Here is a 25987-nt window from a genome sequence, read left to right as displayed (position 1 = left end):
ACAGAAAAATTTGTTTTAATATCAATGTCAGAACAAGAAATAAATTTAACTTTATAGGTATGTAGGTAAGAAAATTAAATTTTATTGCTAAACGACGAGCGATAATCTCGTGACACCACCTTAAAAATAGTCTGAAAGAACAAAGATGATAACTCCAAATAATTCAAACTTTTGTGGGATTTTAGAAAACCATTCTTAACATGGGGAGGGGGCATTGAAAAAAAACTAAAAATTACTCAAAAAATTATTTTCTTTATAAAAATAAAACTACTTTATCAATTTACGCGATTGTTAATGTACAATATTTTCTTTTTGTCACAGGCCATACAAATTTTTCTTCATTTTTTTTTTTTTTTTTTTCATGAAGGGGAGAGTTTTAAATAAGTAGCCTTTCTCCATATTGGGGTTTTCATCCATCTCTATTGTCTTCTACTTTTTGCATAGAAACTGGTTATTGTTGCTCAACCAGTAATTCTATTGCACTTCCTGTGGACACAATGCACATAAGCACCACACAAAAAAATTGAGTTGTTCATGCTATTGGCATTTATTTGTTTCCCTACGAGAGCAAAATGTGACACAAGGTCGTTTTTAATGTGGGGGAAGACCAACTCCTCAAAAAGGAGCACTCTTCTAGTAGGCAAAAATAAAAATTGTTTCAGTATAGAAAGGGTTTCCCCTACATTGACTAAGGACAAATTAAGTGTAACATCTGAACAGATACTACACTGTGATCTTAGCTCGAAGTTGTTCATGCTATTATTTGTTGTGTTTATGTATATCTTGTCAGATAGATAACAACTGAATAATCATATTAATAATAAAATAAATATTTGGAATCCAAAACTTAGTATTTATAAATTCCACGGGTTTTTTTACATCAAAATTAATCTTAAAATAAGGTGTCAGAATCAACTCTTTCCTTTTTCCAATAAAAATAACTCCGCTAAATTTTCTTTAAAGAAATAAAACAAATATGGCTCTTTCAATGATTATTTAGAAATAAATAAAAAAAAAGAAAAAAGGTGCTTGTGCACTTATTGAACAGGACTATTTTCAAATAGTATTTTCAAGTTAAATTAAAGGTCTACAATATTTTATTATTAAATTATTAGGTGAAAGTACAGAATAGTTAAAGAACACTCTCCTCTCCCAATGTTAAGAATGGCTCTCTAAATAATACCGTTATTATTTCAGGACAGTTCAATAAGTGCACCAGCACCAAAAAAAAAAAACACAATCGTAGAAAAATCTTTGATGTTCAGACTCGTCACAGTACAAATATGGGTAAATTTATACAAACACCGTGACAGCTAATTAACCCTAACCCTAATCCTGTCACGGTGTTTGTATAATAATACCCAAATATGTCATATTCCAAAAATCACGTAAAGATTTTTTTTTTTCATATACAAAACCATTTTTTTTTTATCTCAATAGGTCTAATTGAGTTGTCTGCCCCTTATAAAACATGGCGGATCCAAAAGTCTCACTTAGTCAAAACTTTTGATTTACTTAACAAAAAAAAAATACTTGATTAATTTACATCATTTTTTGGAATAGGACATATCCGTTGTGTGACGAGTATGTACATCATAAAGTTTCTTTTTTAAACATTTTTCTGTATTTTTGTTTTTGAAAATAGGTTTAATTCTACATAAATATCCTTCTTTCATGTAAAATTGTCAACTTCATTTTTAAGAAAACGTTATCGTAAAAATAATTGTCATCTAAATCTCCTTCAAAGAAATAAAATGAATGTCACGTTTTGAAATGCATTTATTCAAAATTGTACCATTGTAACCAACGAGACAATATAATTTGATTTTGGAACAATTCATTTTAAAATGAGTAAAGTCAGAATCGTTTACCTTATTGACATTAGATTAATCACCAATCAATATCTTGGCTGATCAATCTAATTTTATTTTATTTTTTTTTGTTTTTTTTGTTTTTAGATGTGTGTGAAAGTTGAATAACATATGCATAAGCACAAAATGCCTTAGCACTTTATTATATGGATTAGAGTGGTTGAATTAACATAATGGGGGGGGGAGCAAAAGAAATACATTGAAAACTAAGCGAGAGATGGATGATTTGTTAATTTTATATAATTTATAAAAGTTTCATGTCATAATTTTCTTTAAGCTTTTCTTTTCATATTGATCGCGTTGTTTATTCACTGTTGAAAAATTCAGTAATTTTTTTTTTTCTTTGGAAATCATTCCCAACAAGTAATGACCATGGTAGAATCTTAAAAAAAAAAAAAAAAAAAAAAAAAAAAAAAGAAAAAAGTATGATTCATGTCCAGAATTCCCCCGTATTAAAAAATGATTTATGTACCCGTGACAAAACAAAAATATCATATTCAAAAAAAATCACATAAATTGATCAAGTAGTTTTATTTTTATAAAGAAAATTAATTTTAAGCAATTAATGGGAATTTGTAGGCATTACAAGATAAATCTAGTAAGTATTATTCTCGAGTTATCTCCCCCCTCCACTTTTTTCAAAATTTTTTTTTCGAAATGTCAGGTGAGACAGTCACTTATTAGATGCTCATAAAATTTGATTTTCTTATTTAACATTAAAAACTACTTGAATTTGTGATTTTTGGAATATGATATTTTCGTTTAATCATGGGTACATACATCATACAGATTTTTCTTTATTTGCATTTTTTTAATAGAGCGGGAATTCTGGACAAGAAAAAAAATACTACTACTCCAAGGTCAACAATCAGTCAATGATAAGTGTGAGATTGGCTAGATTCAAACCCAGACAACAATTCTTTCCCCTTTGTCAGAAACATCACTCATGGAACGTGAAGATTAAAGGACAAAATAAAGGAAGCACGAGTTATGAGTTGGCGGAAAGTAAACCCAAGGTCTACTTTCTACTCTCCTAAAATTTTTTGAAGAAAAATTGTTTTGTCTGAAATAAATTTGAGATGTTAGAATTTCACTTCAGAATGATTTTCTGAGCAATGAGAGTGAAATGTTTGCAGCTAAAAAGACATATCTGTTGAAAAAGTGCTTTTTAGTAAAAAAACTTTCAAATATTAGATCTCTCAGCATGTTCATAGGTATGGCTTTGACGACAACAGAATAACCATGTTGAAACGTAAAAGATGCTGAGATTTATAAATCTTACATTCTTCTACAGACTAATTTTCCATGCAAAATATCTTGACCAGAAAACAAGGAATCTAAAGAGAAAGTTCAAAGTAATTATAAAAAAAAAAAAAATTGCCTGGTTTGCACTCCTTTATCTATTCATCATGTGCACAGTTACCAACACACTCTCACTGCTTGACCTTGTGCCATGGCATTAAACGCCATCCTATCCACTATCTCTCATTCTCCTAAACTGGAAAATATGGAGATATTTGGCTGTCATTTAGTTTCGTATGATTAATCACAATCTTTTCTGTTCTAACAGATTGAGGGCACAGGTTTGATAGCTTGTAGATTTGCTGTTTCTGACTGGTAGTACAAGAGCCCCAACTCTTAGATGGCACTATAAGCAACAGCTCTATCAATAGTTATATAATGCCATGGTAAATTATTTTTGGTATGCTTTCTTGAGACAACAACCACATCGATATAGATTTGGCTAATTGACTATTTGTGTGTACAGTACTAAAAATGCAAAATAGCTGCAAAAAATGTAATTTGAACAACCGTCTTGCATCCCCCTCCAATCTGACTTCTATCATAGTACTCCCTTATATTTCAGTGGCAATATATATACTTTGTAATGAAAAAAAAAAAAAAAGTTTTTTTTTTTTTTAGCAATACAATGCTTTATTTTAATATATTGACTATCAATACAATTTTTTAAAAAAAATTAAATAAATTCAGTCTTTTTTTTTTATTGCAGATTTGATAAATTTAAAATTTCAATTATCGTATCGATTGTTTTCATAATTTTAAATCGCCTTGAATAATAAAAGTAAAATTTATGAATTTTTAAAAAATGTTTATGCATAAAATTTTTTGTTAATGCAAAAGGTTACATGCATCATTGCCAAATGTTTTTTTTAATTATTAAAACTTAACTACCTATATATATATATATATATGTGTGTGTGTGTGTGTGTGTGTGTTTATATATATATGTTGTTATGCAGAGATTCTATTTCCAAAAATTCAGAAGAATCACAATCGTTTTCAAATATATGCATATATAAACTGAAAAAAATTAACTGATGTTGGATAAAAAGTTTACATTATTTATTGATTCCTCAAATATTCAAAGACAGGGATTACATTAGAAGTTTTTTCTTAATCCATGGAGTTTTGAAAATTTGTATTTTTCTCATCAATAAAAATGAATAATCCAGTAGTGCAAAAGGCACATTTCAAAATGGATTCTACCCCATTTCCCACTCTCGCAATTACTTTCCATGACCGCAAATTCCAAATTTCCAATTTTTATATTGTTTCTTTTACACTATCAGACTATTGCCTCTAATAAGAGAAGTATACTTTTTTGAAACTCCATGGGTTAAAGAATAATTTCTAACATATCCCCCCCCTTTTTTTTTTAACATCTTATGCTTCATTAAAAAATGTAAATTTTATTATGTCATCAATTAATTTTCTTAGTTTATTAATGCTCTATCTCGAATATTAAGCATCTCCTTCAAAGTAGGATTTATGTAATAATACTCTTTTCTTTACAATTCTCTCGTTCTTAGTTGTAGGTCTATACCAAGTCTGGCTGACCATGAGTAGCACCCCAATTACTTGTTTGGCTAGAGCATTGACATTGGAGGAGTATGACTGGAGAGGTTGATGCAGGGGAGTGACAGTCTCTGCAAAAGAGGGCATGTGTGTGCTCTGTCCTTGGTCTGCTAACACTTACGTTTTGCTATCTGTGAGTCCGCATCTCTGTGATGATTTGTGATTTGATGTTTGGTCAGAGTTCCTTTCTGTTTGGATTGGTTGGCTGTTGGACTCAACCCAGGAGTTTATATGGAAGTCCACAGCGCCCATGTCACACTTCATGACATGTATTTGGAGATATGCAAAAAAAATTAAATAAAATGCTCCATCGTGACATATAGAACATAATCTTTATTTATGTATAAACATACAGGCTTAGTGTAATAAGGGAACCGGGTTTTTACAAAGAGACCAGGTTTACAAAACAAAAACAAATGTAAAATGGAATTCTCTATCATCTGTCCTGGCACAAAACTTAGATTCAAGGATTTCATTTTCCGGTTTCCTTAATGGACTAAATCTGTTTGTTTATAAATAAATTTACATAGCGACCATAATAATGTGGAGGTAAAAAAGGTCTTGCTGTTGAACAAACAGTAGAATTTTGAATCTTGCTTACTAGCTAACCTGAAGCACAGTGATATGGCAAAACAACTTTGTGGATGGCATATATATGTGTGTGTGTGTGTGTGTGTGTGTGTGTATTTTGGCAGCAAGTCATTATTCAAGCATGTCTGATTGAACATGACAGTTATTCTTTTTCCCGATTTTTCTGGATATCTTTTCTATTCACCAAGTGGTCTTTTTTTTTTTATATATAAGCTGGCATGTTGTATAAAATGGCACCCACAAGTTGTTCAGCCATGTTTTTCTCAAATGCTATCGGTGTATCCGATTATCATCAGGAGCGATTGTTGTTGTCGTTTTCTAACCATCCTGCACTCACCTTTATAACCAATAAAAAAAAATAAAATAAAAACTATAAATACACCAAGCTGCAAAGGAAAAGAAAACGACAACAACAACAATTGCTCCTAATGATAATCGGGCACACCGATAGAAAGCGCTTGAGAAGAACATGGCTGAACAACAACTTTTCGGCGCCATTTTATACAACATGCCAGCGGATATAAAAAAGACCGCTCGGCAAATGGAAAAGATATCCAGAAAAATTGGAAAAAAAAAATAACTGTCGTGTTCAATCAGATGTGCTTGAATGTGTGTGTGCGTTTGATAGTGTGTTTGCTAATAAGTTGGAAAACCAAGTCATCAAAATCTAAAAAATGTATTTGATGTCTCCTTACTAAACATTCAGTATTATAAAGTGAAGATCAAGGTTAAGTGGAGTAATCCAGGAAGAGGAGTGCCTCCCTCCTCTACATCTGTGTGTTGTAGCAAATTATAGTCTTCAGGTTGCCCTTGACTACCGTTGATCCATTTCCTTTTTTTTTTTTTTATTATGTATATGAATTTCTGTATTCATATGGTTCATCAATTTTTTGTAGATATACAGATTGTGTGTGTTTCTAATGCCACAAAAAAGAATATATAATAATAAGGTTTTGACACAAAAAAAAAAACAAAGGGGGGAATATTTTTGCCATTTGTATTATTTGGACTATTGTTTTCATCTTGGACGTTATTTTAACGTTCTGGTCAATATAACCGCTGACCTTCTCCAGGTAAGTTTTCTTGAACTCGTGAATCTGCACAAAATTTAGAATGGAGCCCTTTATTATTTAATCCATGAGGGCAGATTGATCTTGTTCTGTCAGCCATGACTGAGTAGAAGCCTCAAATAATTTGTAATTACTTTTAAAGATTCTACTCTGACATGAATAATAAAACAAGAGCAAGCTAACCCTATGGATTAAAAAGCGGTTCCATTGACAAATTCCATGTTTTCCAAACTTAAAAAAATGCAGCTGAGGACAGTTGAAGGTTACATCAACTAAATGGTTGGGAGAACAGTTGTTCAAATAATACAAACTATAAATCCTTATCTCAAAAGATTTGTCCATTCAAATACACAGAAAAGTTGTACCCTGAATGGTGGGGAATACAGGTGTACCCGGGTAAAGTTGTATGCTTGTTGGGTACATTTGAATCGTAGCTGGATACATCTGCGGATTATTAGTTGCTGTTGTGGTGGGGGTGACGGCGGCTGTACCTTGCTGTGATGAGAAGTCGATATGTTGGAGGTTCTGCTGCTGGTGAAGCGGTAGGGGCTGATGAATGTTTTGCGTGTGTTGATGATGGGTAGAGGAGGAGGAGGACGATGAAGACGAAGATGGTGGTGGCGGTGGTAGCGGTAGGGGTGGCGGTGGTGAACTATCAGCCATTCCGTCCTCGTGAAGCGTTTGGTCAAGACCAGCCGCGGCTGCAGCCTCTGCCACTAAAGTTGACGTATTTTGTCCAACTGTGTCGTCGTCATCATTTGTATGGTTGTAGGAAGTGGTTTTGATGACGTGCCGAGATTGCTGAAGATGAAGCAGCGGTATCGTTGAAGTAGTCGTCGATGTCACCCGGCTATGGTGTTCGGTGTCGTCGCTGCTGCTACTACCACCACTAAGATTATGCAATCTCCCCTCACACTTATTTCCACGCAGGTGTCGCTCGAGATGGTCCTTGCGTGCAAAGGCAAACTGACAAATGGTGCATTTAAAGGGACGTTCACCGGTATGGATTTTACGGTGGACTTTCAGGTGGGATCTCTCGAGAAACGTTTTGCTGCATAGGTCACACTCGAAGAGGTTTTTGCCAAGGTGTGTCCGCTGGTGACGTTTCCATTCGCCGCGGTCTGTGAACACTTGGCTGCAAAGGTTGCATTCAAATGGCAACACAGCTGCATGGATGCGTTTGTGCAAGTCGGCATGGTTGCGTTGAGAATAGACTTTCCAACAAATGTCGCAGTTTAGTGGATTTTCGTGAGCTGATTTCTCTTTTGTCGAAGTCGACGATAAATCAGTCGGTGACGTCTTGGATGATGATGACCCGGCTTTTGAGCCGCAATGAATCCTGGCAGTGTGGACCGTCAGGTGAGTCTTCTGAGAGAAACACTTGCCACAGTAGTCGCACTTAAACGGGTTAAGGGCTTTATGCATGCGCTCGTGAACGACAGGACTCAGTTTTGAGCGTTGAGTAAAAGCTTCCCAGCACACCTCGCAGTTGAACGGATTCTGGATGGGGAACACAGGTGAGTTACATGATGAGCTAGACGCCGAGCAAGGACTTTCGGTCTTTACTAGTGGGGGCAGTGCCGTACCATGAGTTCTTAGATGACGAGTGAGGTCACCTTTACGAGAAAAAGAGCAACCACAGACCTGGCACTTATATGGCTTGTTAACGACTGTGATGGGTTTTTGCAAACTGTCTTGGCAGTCAGTTTCAGAATCCGGGGAAACGACCTCCGACTTCCTATCGACGGCTGCCTCACCATGTATCGACATGTGGCGGTTTAAATTCCCGTTTCGAGAGAAAGTATCGCCACACACTTGGCATTTAAAGGGTTTTTCTCCACTGTGTGTCATCGAATGTTGCTTCAGGTGTGATTTCTGTCCAAAGCACTTTCCACATAAATCACATTCAAATGGTTTCTCAGTCGATAACTGATCTTGGTCTTGATGTGCTGCACAGCGTTTATGTTCATGTTGGTGGTGGTGTTGATGGTGGTGGTGATGGTGGTGGTGTGGTTGTTGTTGTTGTTGCTGTGGCTCTGGTTGTTCGTATGGAATTGGTTCATTGGAACCATCACCGCATTTGGAAAAAGATTTTCCGCTAACATTAATGACGTAAGATTTTTCCATATCTCAAGCCCAATGAAAAGATTTTTTTCTTTACCCCCTTTTCTTTTTTCTTTTTTTGACAACATTCAGTGTTGAGAGGAATCCATTTTGTTGCCAAAAAAAAAAAAAAAAAAAAAAAAAAAAATCAAACTGACGTTATTCTGTAACAATGCTGTTACACGTTTCTCCGATAGTAGCACTTTGTTATATCCAGCCAGTGTATAAGCCTTATGAGAGGATGAGAGTTGATAATTACCAGATTAAATAATCATTGCTGCCATCTGCAAAAAAAAGAAAAGAAAAAAAATGTTGCATTAGAAATTGCTATCGTTATAAAGTTCATTATACTTATATGTATGTACAAGATTCACTCCTAAACTAATTAAACGATCATCATATATATATATATATATATATATATATATCTGATCAGGCTGTCTGAAGATACAGGCTTCCTGACCTAAAATGTACTAGACATTCATGAGAAAGGAAGAAAAAATGAATTTTCTGAAGACGAGATATCACTGAAAATTTGGATCATAAAGAAATATTTATTTGCAAAAATCCTGTGTAGTACTGGCTTTCTATATTACAGATTTATTGTTTTTTTTTCTTCCTTTGCAAAACTCAATCATGTTCTGTAAAGCCAAAAGCAATAATTTTCTTTTACAAACCAAACAAAAGACCATGAATAAATTTTTGAAGTAATAAGGAATTTGAAGCATAAACACTTTTACTAAAAAAACAAAAACAAAAGAAAAAAAAAAAAAAAACGGATTCAGCATTAAATAACCCAAAAAGGGTTGATATGCTGCAAAACAATCGATCATTATGAATTTTGGAACACAGCTGCTAGGCATAAACGATCATAATGTGAGCTATATTTAGTTTAGTTATATGAAAAATAGGCAAAAATGTGTTGAAAACCTTTGAGAATATTCTGATACCTACCATTTTTGTGAAAGTTAAGCATTATTCCTCCATAAATATTCCCAAAATTTCAGTTTCTATTTTAAACGATTTTTAGGCGTTATAGCAGACAGATCTTCCCATTTGAAAATTCAAATATTGTATATTTGCATATTCATTAGATAACAATTATGCAAAGTTCGCTAATTTACAATTTCTTCTTAAACTTAAGCCTTAAATTTTAAACATTTTCAAGAATAAAAATTATGTAATGCACTTCACTCCAAATTTAAATAGGAATTCTAGACATAAGGTTTATTATATCTGAAATTTAATTTTTATAAGGGGGACAACTGTTTCGTTTGAAGAATTTTACCCATTCTGAGACTGGTATACGTCTACTAATATCAATAAACCAAAAAAATGTAGGTCGCTATCAGGGTTTTAGTCAGTAATCCAAACACTTCAGATTCATAAATCTAAAAAAAAAAATCAGACTGACTAAATACAAGAGACACTTTCTGTGTCTCTGTCGCAGTCAAATTTCTTGTAAACATGAGAAATTTCCATAATTGAAATATCTTTTACAAATGGAAAATATTTCATTAATACTAAACTGGAAATTCCACGGTAGTTGAAAGTTTTTAAGACATTATAACTAGAATAAATAAATAAATAAAAAAATAGAATAAAACAAATAACGAATTTAAAACAATTTTTAGCAAATACTTTTTAAACCTTTGAAAATTCAACACACAACACATTGTTTTGTTTTCTGAATAATTTTTAATATGAATTATACAGGAACAGATGTCAATCCACTTGTATATATTTTTTTTAATTTTAAAAAGAAACTAAAATAAAGAAAAAAATTTATTGTCTCCTCTCAGCATGATTTTTTTTTATAAAGTTATAATATAGCCAATTTGAAACCAGTAAATAGACGGCCATGTTTTTTTTTTGTCTTGAAATTTTTCCAAGAGGAAATGATTTTAATGATTTTAAACTGATAAAGAGTGACTATAAAGGTAGGTAATTCGTTTTTTATTAATTAATGTTTGTGATTTTTTTTTTTTTTTTTTTTTTGTGATACTGGACGTACGGACAAGTAAATTAATATTTAGATTGTACATTTTGAACAAATAAAGCGGATGTCATACATAATCAGAAATCAAAACCAAAACTTTGAGATCTTCGGTCTAATGTTCTACAAACTAAGCTATTTAGATTTTCTTAAAAATAGATCTTAAAACATAATCATAGCTTTGATGTGATGTCATAGATTTATGATTTACGTCAGGTTTCAAAAAATATCTATAAATATATATAGTGCATTAATATATAATTTTACTGCCCAACCCCTCAATCTCCTGTTAAACATGATCCCAAATAGTAGCTCCTTGTTTCAAGGTGCAATATTCTTTGTTTAGGGTGTAAAATAGTAAAAAAGAAATCATTAACTATCTGCTAGCTTTTTTTTTTTTTTTTTTTTTTAAATATCTTTTCTTGCAAAAGTTATTTGTCATTGGTAAAATAATCTAAAAAATATAAACGCTTCTCTTGCATTAACGTTAAATTCAAAATGGCTTATTTCAAGTTAATTCAACATAATTATATACAATAGATACCCAACTTATTTTATGTTGCATATACAGGGTTACCCCCCCCCCCCCAATGGGCCTCAAATCTAATTAGACCCTGTTTCTTAGTGTTTTGTCCGAATGAAATGAAACTTTGGTCATAACTAGTTTATTATATTCAAAACATCACATCAAAACACTAGAGTCTTTGGCCTTTTTTCTCCTTTCTACAGCATATGTTTTAGATGGCTTCCATTTAGCTCTGTGCATTTCTTGAGGCGCAGCATGAAGTTGTCCATGACGTTCTTACAGACCGAATTGGTAATGGCTCTCATCTCCTCTCTGATGACTTCCTTGAGTTCCGTGATGGTTCTGGGTTTCCCTGCGTAGACTCTGTCCTTAAGATAGCACTAAAGAAAAAAATCTGGGGGGCTTAGGTCCGGGCTATGGGGTGTTCACTCAAAATCAGTCTTGAGACTGATCACTCGGCCTCCGAAGTTCTCTTTCAGCCAATCTCGGGACAGGTTTGAGGTGTTAGAACTTGCTCCATCCTGCTGGAACCAGAGCTTGCTCGTGAGCGACAGGTAGATGGTCTGGAGCTCACTCTTGAAGATTTTGAGGACCTCCATATACCGCTCCTTGGTGACTGTCACTGCTGCGCCAGATTCTTCGATGAAGATTGGTTCGATGATGCCTCTGGCTGAGATTGCAGCCCACACCGTGCACTTAAGAGAGTGCAGGGACTTGGTGGCTACTTCATTGGGTCTGGAGGACCCCCAGAAGACATTTGTCTTGGAGTTCGCCTTTGCATAAAGATGGAAGTGGGCTTCATCTTAGGTCCAAAGGAGTTTAAGGAAACTTGGTATCTCCTCGATCTTCTCGAACATCTTGACTGCCATAGCTCTCCTCTGCTTCTTGTCTGAGGCTGTAAGGGGCTGCAGCATCTGTATTCTGTATGGGTAAGCCCTGATATCATTCACCAGCACTCTCCTGCAAGTCTCACAGGACATACCGAGAGACTGACTTCGCTTACGCACAGAGCGTTTTGGACTCTGCTGGAGAGACTCTCTCACTCTTTTGACCAGCTCGGCTGTTCGCTTCTTGAGACGTCCCGAGTAGCTTGGATGGTTCTCTCTGGCAGCGTTGAAGTTCTCCACAGTCCCATACTTCTCAAAGTGGTCTACCCAATTCTGAATTCTGCTTTGGATGGAGCCTTTTCGCATTCGAACTGACACATGAAACTGTCCTGGATTTTCTTAAACAAGTCTGTCTTGTAGTAAAATTTAACACAGTGTATTCTTTGTCCCAGCTCCCACTGGGGTCTTGGTGTACTCACGGTCGTTGATTCTGCCATGTCCTTTAAAATAAGGGCAATCGGTGAATAAATAATGGAGATATCACATAAAGTGTACACGGGGCCCTTTTTTTTGGGTCACCCTGTATATGTCCAGTATCAGTCGTAAGGTTAACTAATATTGGTTTTGAAAAAAGACATTTTATTAATTGACTAGTATTTGTTATTGTTTTGTTTTTTTTCAATTAAATGATTGGTTTGACTTTAATATAACGACCTCTCAATTTATGAGTAGGGCGATGACAACAGCATATTCTTTTCATTGTTTTGACTCTCTAGTATATATCCAACACAGTTAGATACAATAAATCAACTGAGAACCACATCACGCTACATAAAAAGCATATAAGATATCAATGGATATATACCTGAGATTCAAAACAAGGAAAAGAATATGCTGTTGTCATAGCCCTACTTATGAGATCAAAGGTATTAATTTCCCTACCACCATGAGAAATGTGACACAAGGGCCGGAATGTAGGATTTAAAAATCAGCACTCCAGAAGAGGAGCACTCTGACCCTGCAAAAAATGTTTATGCAGCTTTGTCATCATTCCTTGGCAAAGGCGATTAGCAATAAATTAACCCCAGCTCAAAGAGAGAAGGCAAAACCTGGGATTGTGAACCTCCTAGAACTGCACAAAACCAACATGACACCACAACCATTACAGGAATGGTCTAATTTCTCTTAATTTTGGGATCAAGGAAGAAAAAAACAATCCTCCGATTGAAGCTTATCAGATCTAAGCCTTTCTTAAACATTCACATCAAACGTTCAATGTATCATTCTAACATTTCTTTCTATGCAACACATGTCCTCAACCCCCACTGGCCACGTTTCACTTCATATATTATCACACTCTATACATGTGCCCGCTCTTGGCCAACAATGGTTGTTTCACAATATTGTTTTATTTTTCTGAACAAATATTTAGCATTTGTGTTTAAATCCCCCACTCTTTCTTTTTTAAAGCGGGGCCAACTTTTTCAACAATTTGCAATCTGGAAATTAATTCTTTTGTGGACGGTTATCCTCATCTCCATAGTTGTTGTTGTTTTACAACGTTTCAGCCAACTCCTCGTTTGGCCTTCTTCAACTACCTGAAAAAGGCCAGTCGAAATGGGGTGAAACAACAACAATGAAGATGAGGATAACAGTTCGCAAAAGAAGTAATACACAAATTATAACACCTCATCTCAAAGGATTAAAAATATATGTTTATGTGGAAATATGTTTCTTCGATTACATTTCACCCTTTATTTATACCAATCCTTTAATTTATGTAACAACATTTTTTCATTTATTTATTTTTTTTTTACATGGTTGTCACCAAGGTCTGGAAGCCACTCGGGGATAAGGGTTATTGCATGTACAGTAGTCAATGGGATAAGATCGTAGTAATTGTTAGTAATGGAGATTTGATAAAGTGCCTTACTTAAGGGGGCGGTTTATCAGGAATTTGTTTATGTTGGACTTGAAGACATCCAAATTGTAGTCAGGTGGGAAACAGACAAACGGAAGAGAGTTCCACAGGCGTGCACTTTTAAGAAAGAAGCTTTGTTCATGGAATCTATGTTTCGATTTAGGCACAGATAAAGAATGGGAAAAATTATTGACGGGTGTTTTTTTGTGAAAGATTTGAGAGGAGGAACCAGAGATTGAAGCTCAGACGAGCACTTCCCATCGAAATAATGATAAAACAAAGACAGGCTCGCAACATCTCTTTTGTGGGAGAGAGACTGCAGGGAAAAGAAAAGGGCATCCCTCACTAGGCCACAAAGTCTATTTTGTACTCTGTCAAGGCGGGATAGGCTGTTTTTAGCAGTTCCTGCCCAGATGTGGCAGCAGTACTCCCTCAATTTTTGATGGCATAAATATCACAAAACACAATTGCAAACTACTCTTCCGATTTTTTTTTTTTTCTTTCGTTATTTTTTTTTTTTTTTTCAGATTTATGTAATGTTCATTTTATTTTAAAATTGATGAGTTCCTATTCTTCTGATGAGTCGGGCGGAAAAGATTAAAAAATTGACACGCACTACAAAACAGGTGCTGTCACAAATTGAACATTTTAACATGCTGAAAGAAATAAACAGTAAGATGGACGACATCTTGGAATATAGACATTTTGTCATTATATATATATATACATATATATATTAATGACCAAAAGTTTGATATTTTTATTTATATAGATAAATATTACATAGTCGCTACACTGAACATGCTAATGTTTCGGACAATTGGATGGCAAAAAGCAAAAGGTCCTCGTTAGGTGAGATAATAAAGCTTATGTTGCAATGAGGGCATCTGGTTCTCAAATGGAAGAAATTAAACATATTTTTTTTATTTATGAAAATAAAATGTATGTCACTTCACCTTCCACCCCGCCTGTTTAAATTTAGCATTTTAACATTTTATTCTTATGAATAAAAGAAAAATATATTTCATTTCTTCCATATTTTTTTTTTTCTTACATAGGCATTACCACTTATCAAGGCCCAGAGACCACTCAGGGATAAGGGTTAAGAGTGTATAGTAGTCAACTGGACAATAAAGTAATCGTTAGTAATGGAAATTCGGTAAATTTGTTAACTTAAGTGGAACGGCTCATCAAGAACCTGTTTATGTTGAACTTGAAGACAATCAGATTGTAGTCAGCTGGAAAGCAGGAAAACAGAAGACAGTTTCACAGGCGTGCAGTTCTAAGAAAGAAGCTTTGTTCATGGAATTTACGTTTAGGTTTAGGCACAGATAAAGAGTGGGGAGAATTATTGATAGGGTTTTCAGCTAGACGAGTGTTTCTTGTGAAAGTTTGGTGAGGGGGGGGACCATAGATTGAAGCTCAGTCAAGCACTTGAAATGAAAATAACGATAAAGCAGAGACAAACTCGCAACATCTCTTCTGTGAGAAAGAGGTTGCAGGGAAGAGAAAAGGGACATCTCCTACCAGGCTACAAAGTCTATTTTGAACTCTATTAAGGCAGGACAAGTCCTTTCTAGCAGCTCCTGCCCACCAGATGTGGCAACAGTACTCCATCCTTGGACGTACCTGGCTCTTATATAGATAGAGAATTGCATCAGCAGTCAGATATCTACTTCATCGATAGAAGGATCCAGCGGCCTTGGCAACAGATTTGATGTACGTGTTCCATTTCAGATCAGGAGTAAAGGTCAGGCCCAGAAGCTTGTCCAAACATGAGGCCTCCTGAAGACGAAAGCCATTCATTTCAATTGATGCCAGATGGGGATCAGAGTGTTGATGATGTAAAGATAAAAAACTTGGTTTTAGATGCATTAAAAGTAACCAGTCACTCCTTTTCCCATTGTACCACATACTCAAGATTAGAGAGAGAATCAGAGAGAACTTGGTCGTTTACAGTCTTAAATGTGCTACCATAGATGGTAGTGTCATCAGTATAAATGTCTATGAATGATGTAAGGATGTGATTTGGAAGATCATTAATGTAGATCAGAAAGAGAATGGGCCCAGGATGGATCCCTGAGGGACTCCAGCATTAATACTGTGAGTTTCTGAATTTTGCCCATCAACTACTACTCTTATGAATCTATCAGAGAGAAATGATTTAATAATTGAGAAGACATTTCCAGCTATACCGTAGCTGGAGATCTTGTGAAGTCCGTTATGCCATACTCTATCAAAGGCCTTTGATGTGTCAAGAGCAATTGCCCTAGAAAGGTTGCTTCCGTTGAGATTCGCTAATCCTATGAGATATAACTGTAAGCACATCTGCTGTAGATCTAGCAGAACGGAAACCATATTGTGTGTCACTAATGTTATTTTTGCTGAGATGGTTGATTACTTCTCTAACACAGATTCCAGCAACTTACTCATGACGCACAGGAGACTTATTGGTCTGTACTGAGAGGGAGATGAGCGATCACCTGAATTCTTAAATACAGGGCATACCGATGAGATTTTCCAGGGTGATGGGAAGCAATTCTCCTTAAGACAACGTTTAAACAGTTTTGTAAGTATAGGCGCTAGTTCTGGTTGAAGTTTTTTGATTACTATAATTGGAATACCGTCAGGGCGGGTTGCTTTACTGGAATCAAGGTTTTTGATTAGCTTGGCAAAATCACGTACAGATATTTATATATCACATAGTGTGTTTTCTGATATAGGAGGAAATATTGGGGGTTGGCGGCCTTGGTCGCAAAGGGTAGAATTAGCTGCAAAGTTCTTGGCAAAGAGTTTGGCTTTGTCTGATGCTGACGAGATTACCTCAGGTCCATTGATGATAGTTGGGATAGAGCACATGCTTCTGTTCAGGATTCTGTTTGCTATTTGCCAAAACTGGTGGGAACCAAGCCGCTGCTCAGCTATTTTGGACTTGACGAACTGAGCATACAACTCTTTTGTGTTCTTTATTACTTTCTTACAATGGTTGCTGGCAGTCCTGAAAGCGGCTTTAGTCTCAATACATCTATTACATTGGAAACAATTTGAGAACCAGATGCCTTTATTGGCACATAATCTTTATTATGTCGCCTGATGAGGACTTTTGGTTCTTACCAACCAATTTCTCTGAAACATTGGCATGTTCAGTGTAGCGACTATGTAATATTTGTCTATATAAATAAAATATATTTTGCTCTTTTATATTGAGCACTCTTAATAACCTTGTTTTAATTCATGAGTTTTCCCTCTTGAATAGCTTTAACTTGGTGTGTGTGTGTGTATATATATATATATATATACTAGCAGTTCAGCGCAGCTTTTCTGGGGCCCTGTATTGTTCATTTTATATATATATATATATATATATATATATATATATAAATAAATTAAAAAGTTTGACTCATGTCCACGTAAGCTACATCTAAAATTTCAAGTGTTCAGACTCAAAATTGGCAGAGGAGTTTGGTAGAGTTTTCAAAGATCAAATCGTTGAATTTTGACCCTGTGACAGACAAATTTCTGGCCGAAACCCGATTAAAAAGATTTTCCAAAATCTCAATGCTCTTTATGTCAAATCTCGAGTCTGTATACTGAAAATTGACAGAGTAGTTTGGTACGGAAATGTACACTCACAGAGACAAATAATTTCACACGCGCGTATTGAGGTCTATTTCTAAATTGAAAATAAAAAGAGAATTTGAATTCTCCGTTTTTATTAAATATAAATTAGTATGGACATTGTTAAAATTTTTATTTATTTACATGAATGGGAACGATTTTGTTTCGTTTTTACAACAAATGTTTAGCTAGATATTTTTTTAGTGCGTATTTAGATTTAACCCTATTTTAAATAAATAAATGAATAAATTGCAGAAAAAATCTTTGATGTACGTACTCGACATGGAACGAAGATAAACCCCCTTTTTTTTTCTTTCGATATACACAAAAGTAGAAATTATAAACAGATTTCGGTGTTAGTGCACTTATTGATCTGATTCGTGCTGAAATAATAACGTTATTATTTAAAAAGCCATTCTTAACATGAGGAGGGGAGAGTGTTTTGTACCTATTCTATTACTTTAACCTTACAATTGAATAATAAAAAAAAAACAACTTTAGTTAAACTTGGAAATACGATTTTAAAAATAGTGCGGATGGATCAGTAAGTGCACTAGCGCCCAGATTTCAACCTCCCAGGCATTCTCTTTTTTTGGAAGGAGGATAGGTCTATATTATCTGACACCTTCATTCGCGAGATTGCCCATGAAATAGGATGGAATAGAATATTTTAATCTGACCCCCCCACCTACATCCCACCCCACACACATTAACAACAATTATTGGAAAAGAGAAAGAAATCTTTTATTTATTTATTTTTTCAAACCAACGCAAAAGGAGAACACGAATAAAATTTATTTTAGAGTTTATTTTGAATTACACTTAAAAGAAAAAAAAAAAAAAATACAGAAAAATCCTCATAATGAACATAACATGTCATATTCCAAAATGGATAAAGTTAAAAAAAAAAAAAAAAATCATAACTAAGCGAGACGTAATGTTTTAATCGGTCATGATGGGTTATGGTAAAAAGATAGGGTCCGAAAATACAACCTCGTTCTGAGTTTGGTGAAAGGTGGGGCCGTGACCTTTGCATAAACACAGCAAAAAAGTAAAGAGGTACTGTTTTGAAGTTTATCAGTTTGGGTTAAATAGTGATTTGGGTTTTTTTTCAACTTCTTTTTCAAAACAAATTGTACACATTTAAAAGAAAACCCTGTTTTCGTTGCGTATAAGAAAAAAAGGGTACTTCTACACTTTATCGCCGAAACTGGAGACGCCATTTTATTTCACGCACCTACAGTTTAAATGCAAGGTAGAAATCATTATTTTAAACTATGGCCGAAGCATGAAATAAATAACAAAAAATAAAAAATAAATAAATAAACTGGAGAACGATTGCTCCCGGAAAAAATAAATTAATCTAAAATTAACATTTATTACTTTGTTTAATGTTTAAAATTATTTATTTGTTAAAAAAACAAACAATTTTATAAAAATCCAAATGTTGCTTTCATTACAAAATTAAAATTATTGTTATTAAAATTATATTTTCTTACGCAAACTTTTCAATAAATGTTTTTACAATTACGAGGGGTGTACAATAAGTAATGCCCCTGACCAACTTCTCATAGCAGTAGAGCAACGAAACTTGGCACAGTTATTAGTCTTTCTCTACATGGGAACCACCCAGAGTTATGCATTTCCGCCATCGTTTGATGCAGCTCTGGAGACCGTTTTTGTAGAACACCCCAGGTTGGTCCTCCAACCACGACGTGACTTCAGAAATCAAGGCTGCATCATCTGGGAAACTCTTTTCTTTCAAAAACAACTTCATGGCTGGGAAGAGGTGAAAGTCAGAGGGTGCAAGGTCAGGAGAGTAGGGAAGATGGGGAAGGATTTCATAACCATACGCCCGTGCTTCTGATCTGGCGACATACGAGTTGTGGACCAAAGCGTTGTCCTGCAGGAGGAGGCTACCTTTGCTGATCTTGCCCCGCCTCTTGATTTTGATAGCTTCCCTTAATTTCCTCAAAAGTGAAGCATAATAGGCTCCTGTAATTGTGGTACCCTTTGCCAGAAAACTTGTCATCACTACTCTGTCCTGGTCCCAGAAGACTGTGAGCATGACCTTGCCAACGGAGGGCTGCACCCTTGCCTTCTTTGGAGGTGGCGAGTCCAAGTACTTCCACTGCATTGACTGGACTTTGGTCTTTGGATCATAGTGATGGACCCAGGTTTCATCCTGTGTAATTAGTCTTTTGAAAAACTTTGACTCATCTTCTTGGCACATCTCCAAATTCATCCTCGAGTACCCAACGTGTTCTCGCTTCTGGAATGGTTTGAGCAACCTGGGAATCCATCTGGCAGACACCTTATGCATATGCAAATGGTCATGAATGATAGTTTCCACAAACCCTGTACTAATCTGGACATCTTGGGCTATTTGGCGAATAGTAATGCGCTGATCTTCCAAAATGGGAGCCTCAACTTGACGGACAGCTTCCTCATCAATGGCAGAAGGGGGGGGGCGACCAGGTCTGGGAGCTGTTTCCACAGACTTCCGGCCATGTTTGACTTCACGATGCCAGCATTTTACAAGGTCATATGATGAGGCATTATCACCATAAGTTTATTTCATTTCATCAAAAGTCTCCTGTGGTGTGCGTCCTTTCAAATACAAAAACCGGATCATTGCTTGACATTCACAGGCTCCATTTCACACCTGACTCCGTTCAAACACCTGTAAAACAGAAACCACAATTATTTCAGAGCTGTAATTTGCCACATAACCCGTAGAGATATAAATCATTGCACATGCAAAATTTCAGCTAGATCAGACAACTGGAAGTGGGTCACGGGCATTACTTATTGCACGCCCCGCGTATATTTTGATAAATTTTTATGTTTTGGTTTTCAAATGGCGCTCGCCCAGTTTAAACAATTATGAATATGTCATTTCGTTTTCTGTTTTTAATTAAAAAAAAAAGATGTTTCATGAAAAACTTTCCCGTTTTCATTAATTAAATCGAAACATTTAATTAAACAATTATGTTCTCTTTCACTTTATTTACTTTTTTCATAGTTCTTTTGGGAAGTTTAATTTTTTTGTTATTTATTTCTAACTTCGACCATAGTTTAAAATACTGATTTCTCCCTTGTATTTGGACAGCAGGTGCGTGAAATAAAATGGCGTCTCCAATTTCGGCGATAAAGTGTAGAAGCACCGAAAAAAGGTGCTTATGCACTTATGTTACAGTGCTTTTTTTATTTTAAATAGTACTGTGTTTTCAAGTTTTACGGTATCTTTTAAATTATTAGGTTAAAGTACAGAAAAATTACAACTAGGCACCGCCAAAAATGGCCGCAAAATCAAGTTGTTGTTGTTTTTTAAAACTAAATTACATTTATTAAAATCCATTATTTCTGAGTAACTTTTTTTTCCAGAAAGATAAAACCCTGAATTTTATCATATAGAAAACAGAATAATGTAAAACTTTTTCTACTATTTTTAATTAAATTTTAAATGTTAAATTTTCCCAAAAAGTTAACAATTGACATTTTTTGTCTTGCACAAAAAACGTACATAAATATTTAAAAAAAAAAAGGTTTTTGAAATAATTAATTTATTTATTTATTGTCTAACTAAGATTTAGGATGATTTTCTAAGAGAATATGCAAAAATTTTATAATATAAGTACCTGAATTTCAAATAATTCCACTTATTCATATAGCTAACCAGATATTTCGCGTCGATTTCGCGACTCTTTACGTTTGCGGCTGATAAGGAGAAAACTATGGAAGACCAAACAGGCCAAAAAAACTTATTTTTCAGTGACGAAAATTTCAATGTATTATTAAGCTGAGGCTGGCCAGTACCAGATGGGTGACCATTTGTATGAGTTGGGTTTTTAATGTGTATGTGTGTGGGGGCCAGGCTCCCCAAAATGGGGTGGGGGGGGGGGCAATTTAAAGCAGAATAAAAAAAAATTATTTCAGCGTGTTTGGTCCACCGTAGTCGAAAGGCGGCAAACGTTTTCAAACGGGATCGAAAAAAATGATGCTATTTTTAACACAAAGGGCACAATATTTATTGAATTTTTTTTTTTTGTATCGATTATTCAAAGCATGCCCATGCATTATTCGGCTCGCTAAAAAAAAATTGTTAATTTATTTATCAAAAATTTTAAAATGGCTTTTTTCGTATAAATATTAAAAAAAATTTTTTTTTGTTTTGCTTAACATAAATTAATTATTTTACTTAACATATTCACCGACTTTCACACTTCAAAACTCAAAAGCGGGATAATTAAACACGATCGAAGTTCTGATATTCAGACGTCAAAATAAGGTATGCAAACAAGTTTTTTTTTTTTTTTTTTTTTAAATCTATAATTCTGTCCCTTACAACAACACAATATGTTTTGTTCAGTTTCAGATGATCATTTTAAGCATATTTGTTCCCACTTCAAAACAAGGGGGGTTTTGTAAGCAAAAAAAAAAATATATATATAAATATCGTTTATGAAAAATAAGTACACTGTTATAAAGTTCATTCTTCTCCTAATAATCGCTGAAAATTTCGTATTGATCGGATAATTACCTGATTTTTGGTAGATTTTTAAAAAGACGGTCCGTCAAAAAGTACTGACCTGCCCCCCCAGTTTTGGCGGTGCCTACACCCTCCCCTTCCCCTGTTAAAAATAGCTTTCTAAATAATGTTATTTCAGTACGGTAACATAAGTGCATAAATACAAAAAAAAAAAAAAAAGATTGTCCCTATTTACTTTCATCCCCATGAGGGCAAAATTAGACGTAAGGTCGGTTTTTAATGTGGGGGGGGGGGAATCCGGCTCTCAAACAGGAGACATTCTAAATTGGGACAGAAATAAAAATTGCGTCAGTCTAGAAAGATTTCTCCTTCACTTACCGAGGACAGAAAAACTGAAATGTGGTATCAGAACAGATACTTCATTTTGCTCATAATTTTTGTCTTCTCTCTTAGATCTAAAGACTTCACTGAAGAGAGGGGGCGTTTTGTAATTTTTCTGTACTTTCACCTAACAATTTAAAAGATACCGTAAAACTATTTTTTTTAATAGCAACGGTAACGTAAGTGCATAAGCACTTTTTTTTTATGCAAAGAAAACGGGTTTCTTTTAAATGTGTGTAATTTGTTTTGAAAAATAAGTTGAAAGAAACCCATATCTATTTTACACAAACTTAAACTGATAAACTTCAAAACAGTATCTCTCTACTTTTTTGCCGAGTTTATTCAAAGGGGTTAGGTTCTCCCTCGACACCGATGACAGACCCACCTTTCCCCGAACTCAGAACAAGGTTGGATTTTCGGACCCCCATCTTTATACGATAACATACATTTAGTATTTCGATAATTGTAAATGTTGATTTTTCTAAATTAAAACAATTCTTATAACATTTTATGACCAAACCGTAATAATATAACTTAATTATGACGATATTGTTTGGTCATTAAATTATTAATTTAACCAGATTGTTATAAATTATAACTAATTTCGTTAAGATACTGTTTTAAAGCCGAAAAGTTCAAGATTACCAATGTTTATATAGTTTAAAATTTGTCTTAGTTTTAAATTTCTTTATTTGATGGATTACCTAGTAAATATAAAAGAATTAAATGTATATTACGTATAGACGAGAAACTGTTTTTTATAATCGAAGGAAGTAAAATTTCGTTTATTTTCTTTAAATCTTTTTTAAAGAAAACCGATTTAAAAAAAAAAAAAAAAAAAAAACAAATATTGCATAATTTACTATTAAACCTGTTATTTTTTTAAATTCTGGTCTTTGCTCATTTAATTAAAAAAAATTAGGGTTTGAATTGCATTTTTCAAGAAGTTATAAGTTTCGAAAGACAGGAAGTCTAAATATTCCAGTGTGTACCTGAAACAGAAACACACGCCAAAACGAAAATAATTAATTTAATATATATAAGTTTTAGACAGAAAAATGAGTTTTGTTTTACTTTTGTTTCATTATGACTCATCCACAAATAATAAAATAAAAAAAATAAAAATAAACGCACTTAAAAAATACGCACTTTTTACTGTTTAAAAAAAATCAAAAACAAAAAAAAAAAACATCGGTGCTAATGCACTTTTCACTTACTAATCCGATCCGCGCTATTTTTTTAAAATCGTATTTCCAAGTTTAATTAAAGTTCTGTTTTTTTTTATTCAAATTGTAAGGTTAAAGTACAGAATAGGTACAAAACACCCTCCCCTCCACATGTTAAGAATGGCCTTTTAAATAATAACGTTATTATTTCAGCACGGATCAATACGTGCATGCATTGCATGAGTACCAAAAAAAATCAAATACTGAGAAAAAGCTATGCTTTTCTACAACAAAGAAATAAATATAATCATAAATAGAATATATTTCAATATTCTTTAAAACTATAAAAAGTTTACAAATTAAAAAAGAAAGAAAAAGGTCTCCTTAACTGTTTGTATTTGTCTTTTTTTTTTTTTTTTTTTTTTTAAAACAAAAGTTAGTTTAAAAATAAACAAAAACCAAACTTTTATTCTTTTTCTTTTAAAGTGATTTTTTTTTTTAATTCCTTACCGGACACCGGGACATCCGAAGAAGAAATGTATAACAATTGGTGAGTATCAGCGTGTTTTGGGTCAGTAGAACGGAAGTGAAAGAATTTCTTTCTCAATCTTATTTTATTCTTATTTTTATTTATTTGGTGCTTGTTCAAAGAGAGGCGACAAATCGATAAAAAGCAATGTGTGTCCTTTTCAACAGAAACAATATCACTTATTGAATTGTCATGTCGAAAATAGTAATATACTCAAAAATTAGGAAAATTCATCGAGCAGAAGGTTATTATAGTTAAAAACTACTTTTACGGAAAATCGCATTTTTCGTATATGTTTTAGACTACGAAGATTGCAGAAACAGAGGAGAACTCAGAAAGCATATTTTAGATTACATCGTTATGACGTCCAACATGTGTAGTCGATAGCGAAAGATTTTTTTTTTTGTATACAAAAAACACACTTGATGAATTTTCATAAATTTTTGGTCGTATTACTATTTTCGACATGACAATTCAGTAAGTATTATTGCTTTCACTTAAAAGGACATATTAAAAAAAAAAATCGATCTGTCGCCTCTCTTTGTAAAGTATATATTTTTTTTTTTTGTAAAATGTTATCCTTTACGTTCATGCTGTCAACGAAGAAAGTACTCAGTGCTACTTTTTTTAATTTCCAGTTTGGGTACTCCTTGTGCATTTGCGGATGATGGGTAAAAAAAATAAAAAATAAAAATAACTAAACCATTTACTGATAATTTCTCACTTTTACAAATATTGGTACTCATTGAGCGTTGAGTTCCATGGCGACCAGCAGAAAAATTTAATGAGTAAATGTTTACTTTAATTACAACAGAACACCGACCAATAAAATTTTTTTTTTTTTATAGGTTTTCAGGGTCGCTGACAACGAATCTGATATTCAAACCCGTCGCAAACTTACCGTTTGCATGGTATTAACCCCTGAACCTTCGCACTATTTTGCGCCAATCGCCATCGTTTATGCTATTATTCTTACATGATCCGTTCGCGCATGGACGCGCGTAGTAAGGCCACTTGTCACATCGCGGAATAATTTTTTAGCTGACATTTAAAATAACAGGAAAGTTTTCAAAAACAAAATGTGGTTCATTTTTCTACGTAGTTTTTTATGCTTTTTAAATTTTTTTTTGGAGGGGGGGGGTTCAATTATAAAACTCGTACAATATTTAACAGGTGCTTGCTTCTGCAGTTTAATTTACCGTTTTCCCGTAAGTAACGCGCCGGCACACACCGAGCAGAAGAACTGTTTAATTTTTCACAAAAATTTTGTTTACATTGGGGGGTAGAGCAAGAAGCACTGGAGTTCTTCTGCTCGGTGTATGTCGGCGCGTTACTTACGGAAAAACGGTAAATTAAACTGCAGAAGCACCTGTTAAATATAATTGAGTTTTATAATTGAACCCCCTCCACTCCAAAAAAAAAATAAATAAATAAATAAAAAAATAAATAAATAAAAAACGAAAAATAAAAATGCTTTTGTAAACCGCTAGTGAAAACTTAATTTTTTAGATCAATTAAAAAAAAGCATACAGAACCACATTTTGTTTTTGAAAACTTTTATTTTAAATGTCTGCTAAAAAATTCTTCCGCGATGTGACAAGTCACTTTACTACGCGCGTCCATGCGCAAACGCATCATGTAAGAATAGCATAAACGATGGCGATGAGTTGGCACAAAATAGTGCGAGGGTTCAGGGGTTAATACCATGCAAACGGTAAATTTGCGACGGTTTGAATATCAGATTCGTTGTCAGCGACCCCGAAAACCTATAAAAACAAATTTTATTGGTCGGTGTCCTGTTGTAGTGTTACCCATTAAATTTTTCTGCTGGTCGCCATGGAACTCAACGCCCAAGGAGTACCCAAATATTTTTAACAGCTAAATGTTATCAAAGTTAAGATACTGAGAAACTGTCAGTAAATGGTTTAGTTATTTTTTTCGTTTTTTACCCATCCGCAAATGCTATTTAAAAAAAAAAGTCGATAAAAAGTCGCCATTTAAAAAGAAATTTAAAAACAA

General features: G+C 34.1%; 1 protein-coding gene across 5 annotated transcripts in view; it reads right to left on the bottom strand.

Annotated features, from left to right (window-relative positions):
- Positions 1-1761: 1761 nt before the first annotated feature.
- The window catches only part of LOC145242136 (uncharacterized), a 56222-nt gene continuing 31996 nt past the window's right edge, over positions 1762-25987 (bottom strand). For 3 of the 5 annotated variants that reach the window (XM_080105069.1, XM_080105067.1, XM_080105070.1), the window contains exon 2: positions 1762-8796. In XM_080105069.1, coding sequence (XP_079961195.1) covers positions 6752-8536 — 1785 coding nt within the window. In that variant the 5' untranslated portion in view covers positions 8537-8796 and the 3' untranslated portion in view covers positions 1762-6751. Of the gene's footprint in view, positions 8797-23949; positions 24784-24869; positions 25065-25987 lie in introns of those variants that run through there. The other 2 variants (XM_080105071.1, XM_080105068.1) reach the window with 2 other exon arrangements.

The sequence above is a fragment of the Euprymna scolopes genome, chromosome 21 (genome assembly GCF_053919585.1).
Source record: "Euprymna scolopes isolate OS-2025 chromosome 21, ASM5391958v1, whole genome shotgun sequence".
Taxonomy (NCBI): Eukaryota; Metazoa; Mollusca; class Cephalopoda; order Sepiida; family Sepiolidae; genus Euprymna; species Euprymna scolopes.
Note: the sequence above shows the minus strand (reverse complement) of the source record. Positions and strands in the feature narration are given on the sequence as shown.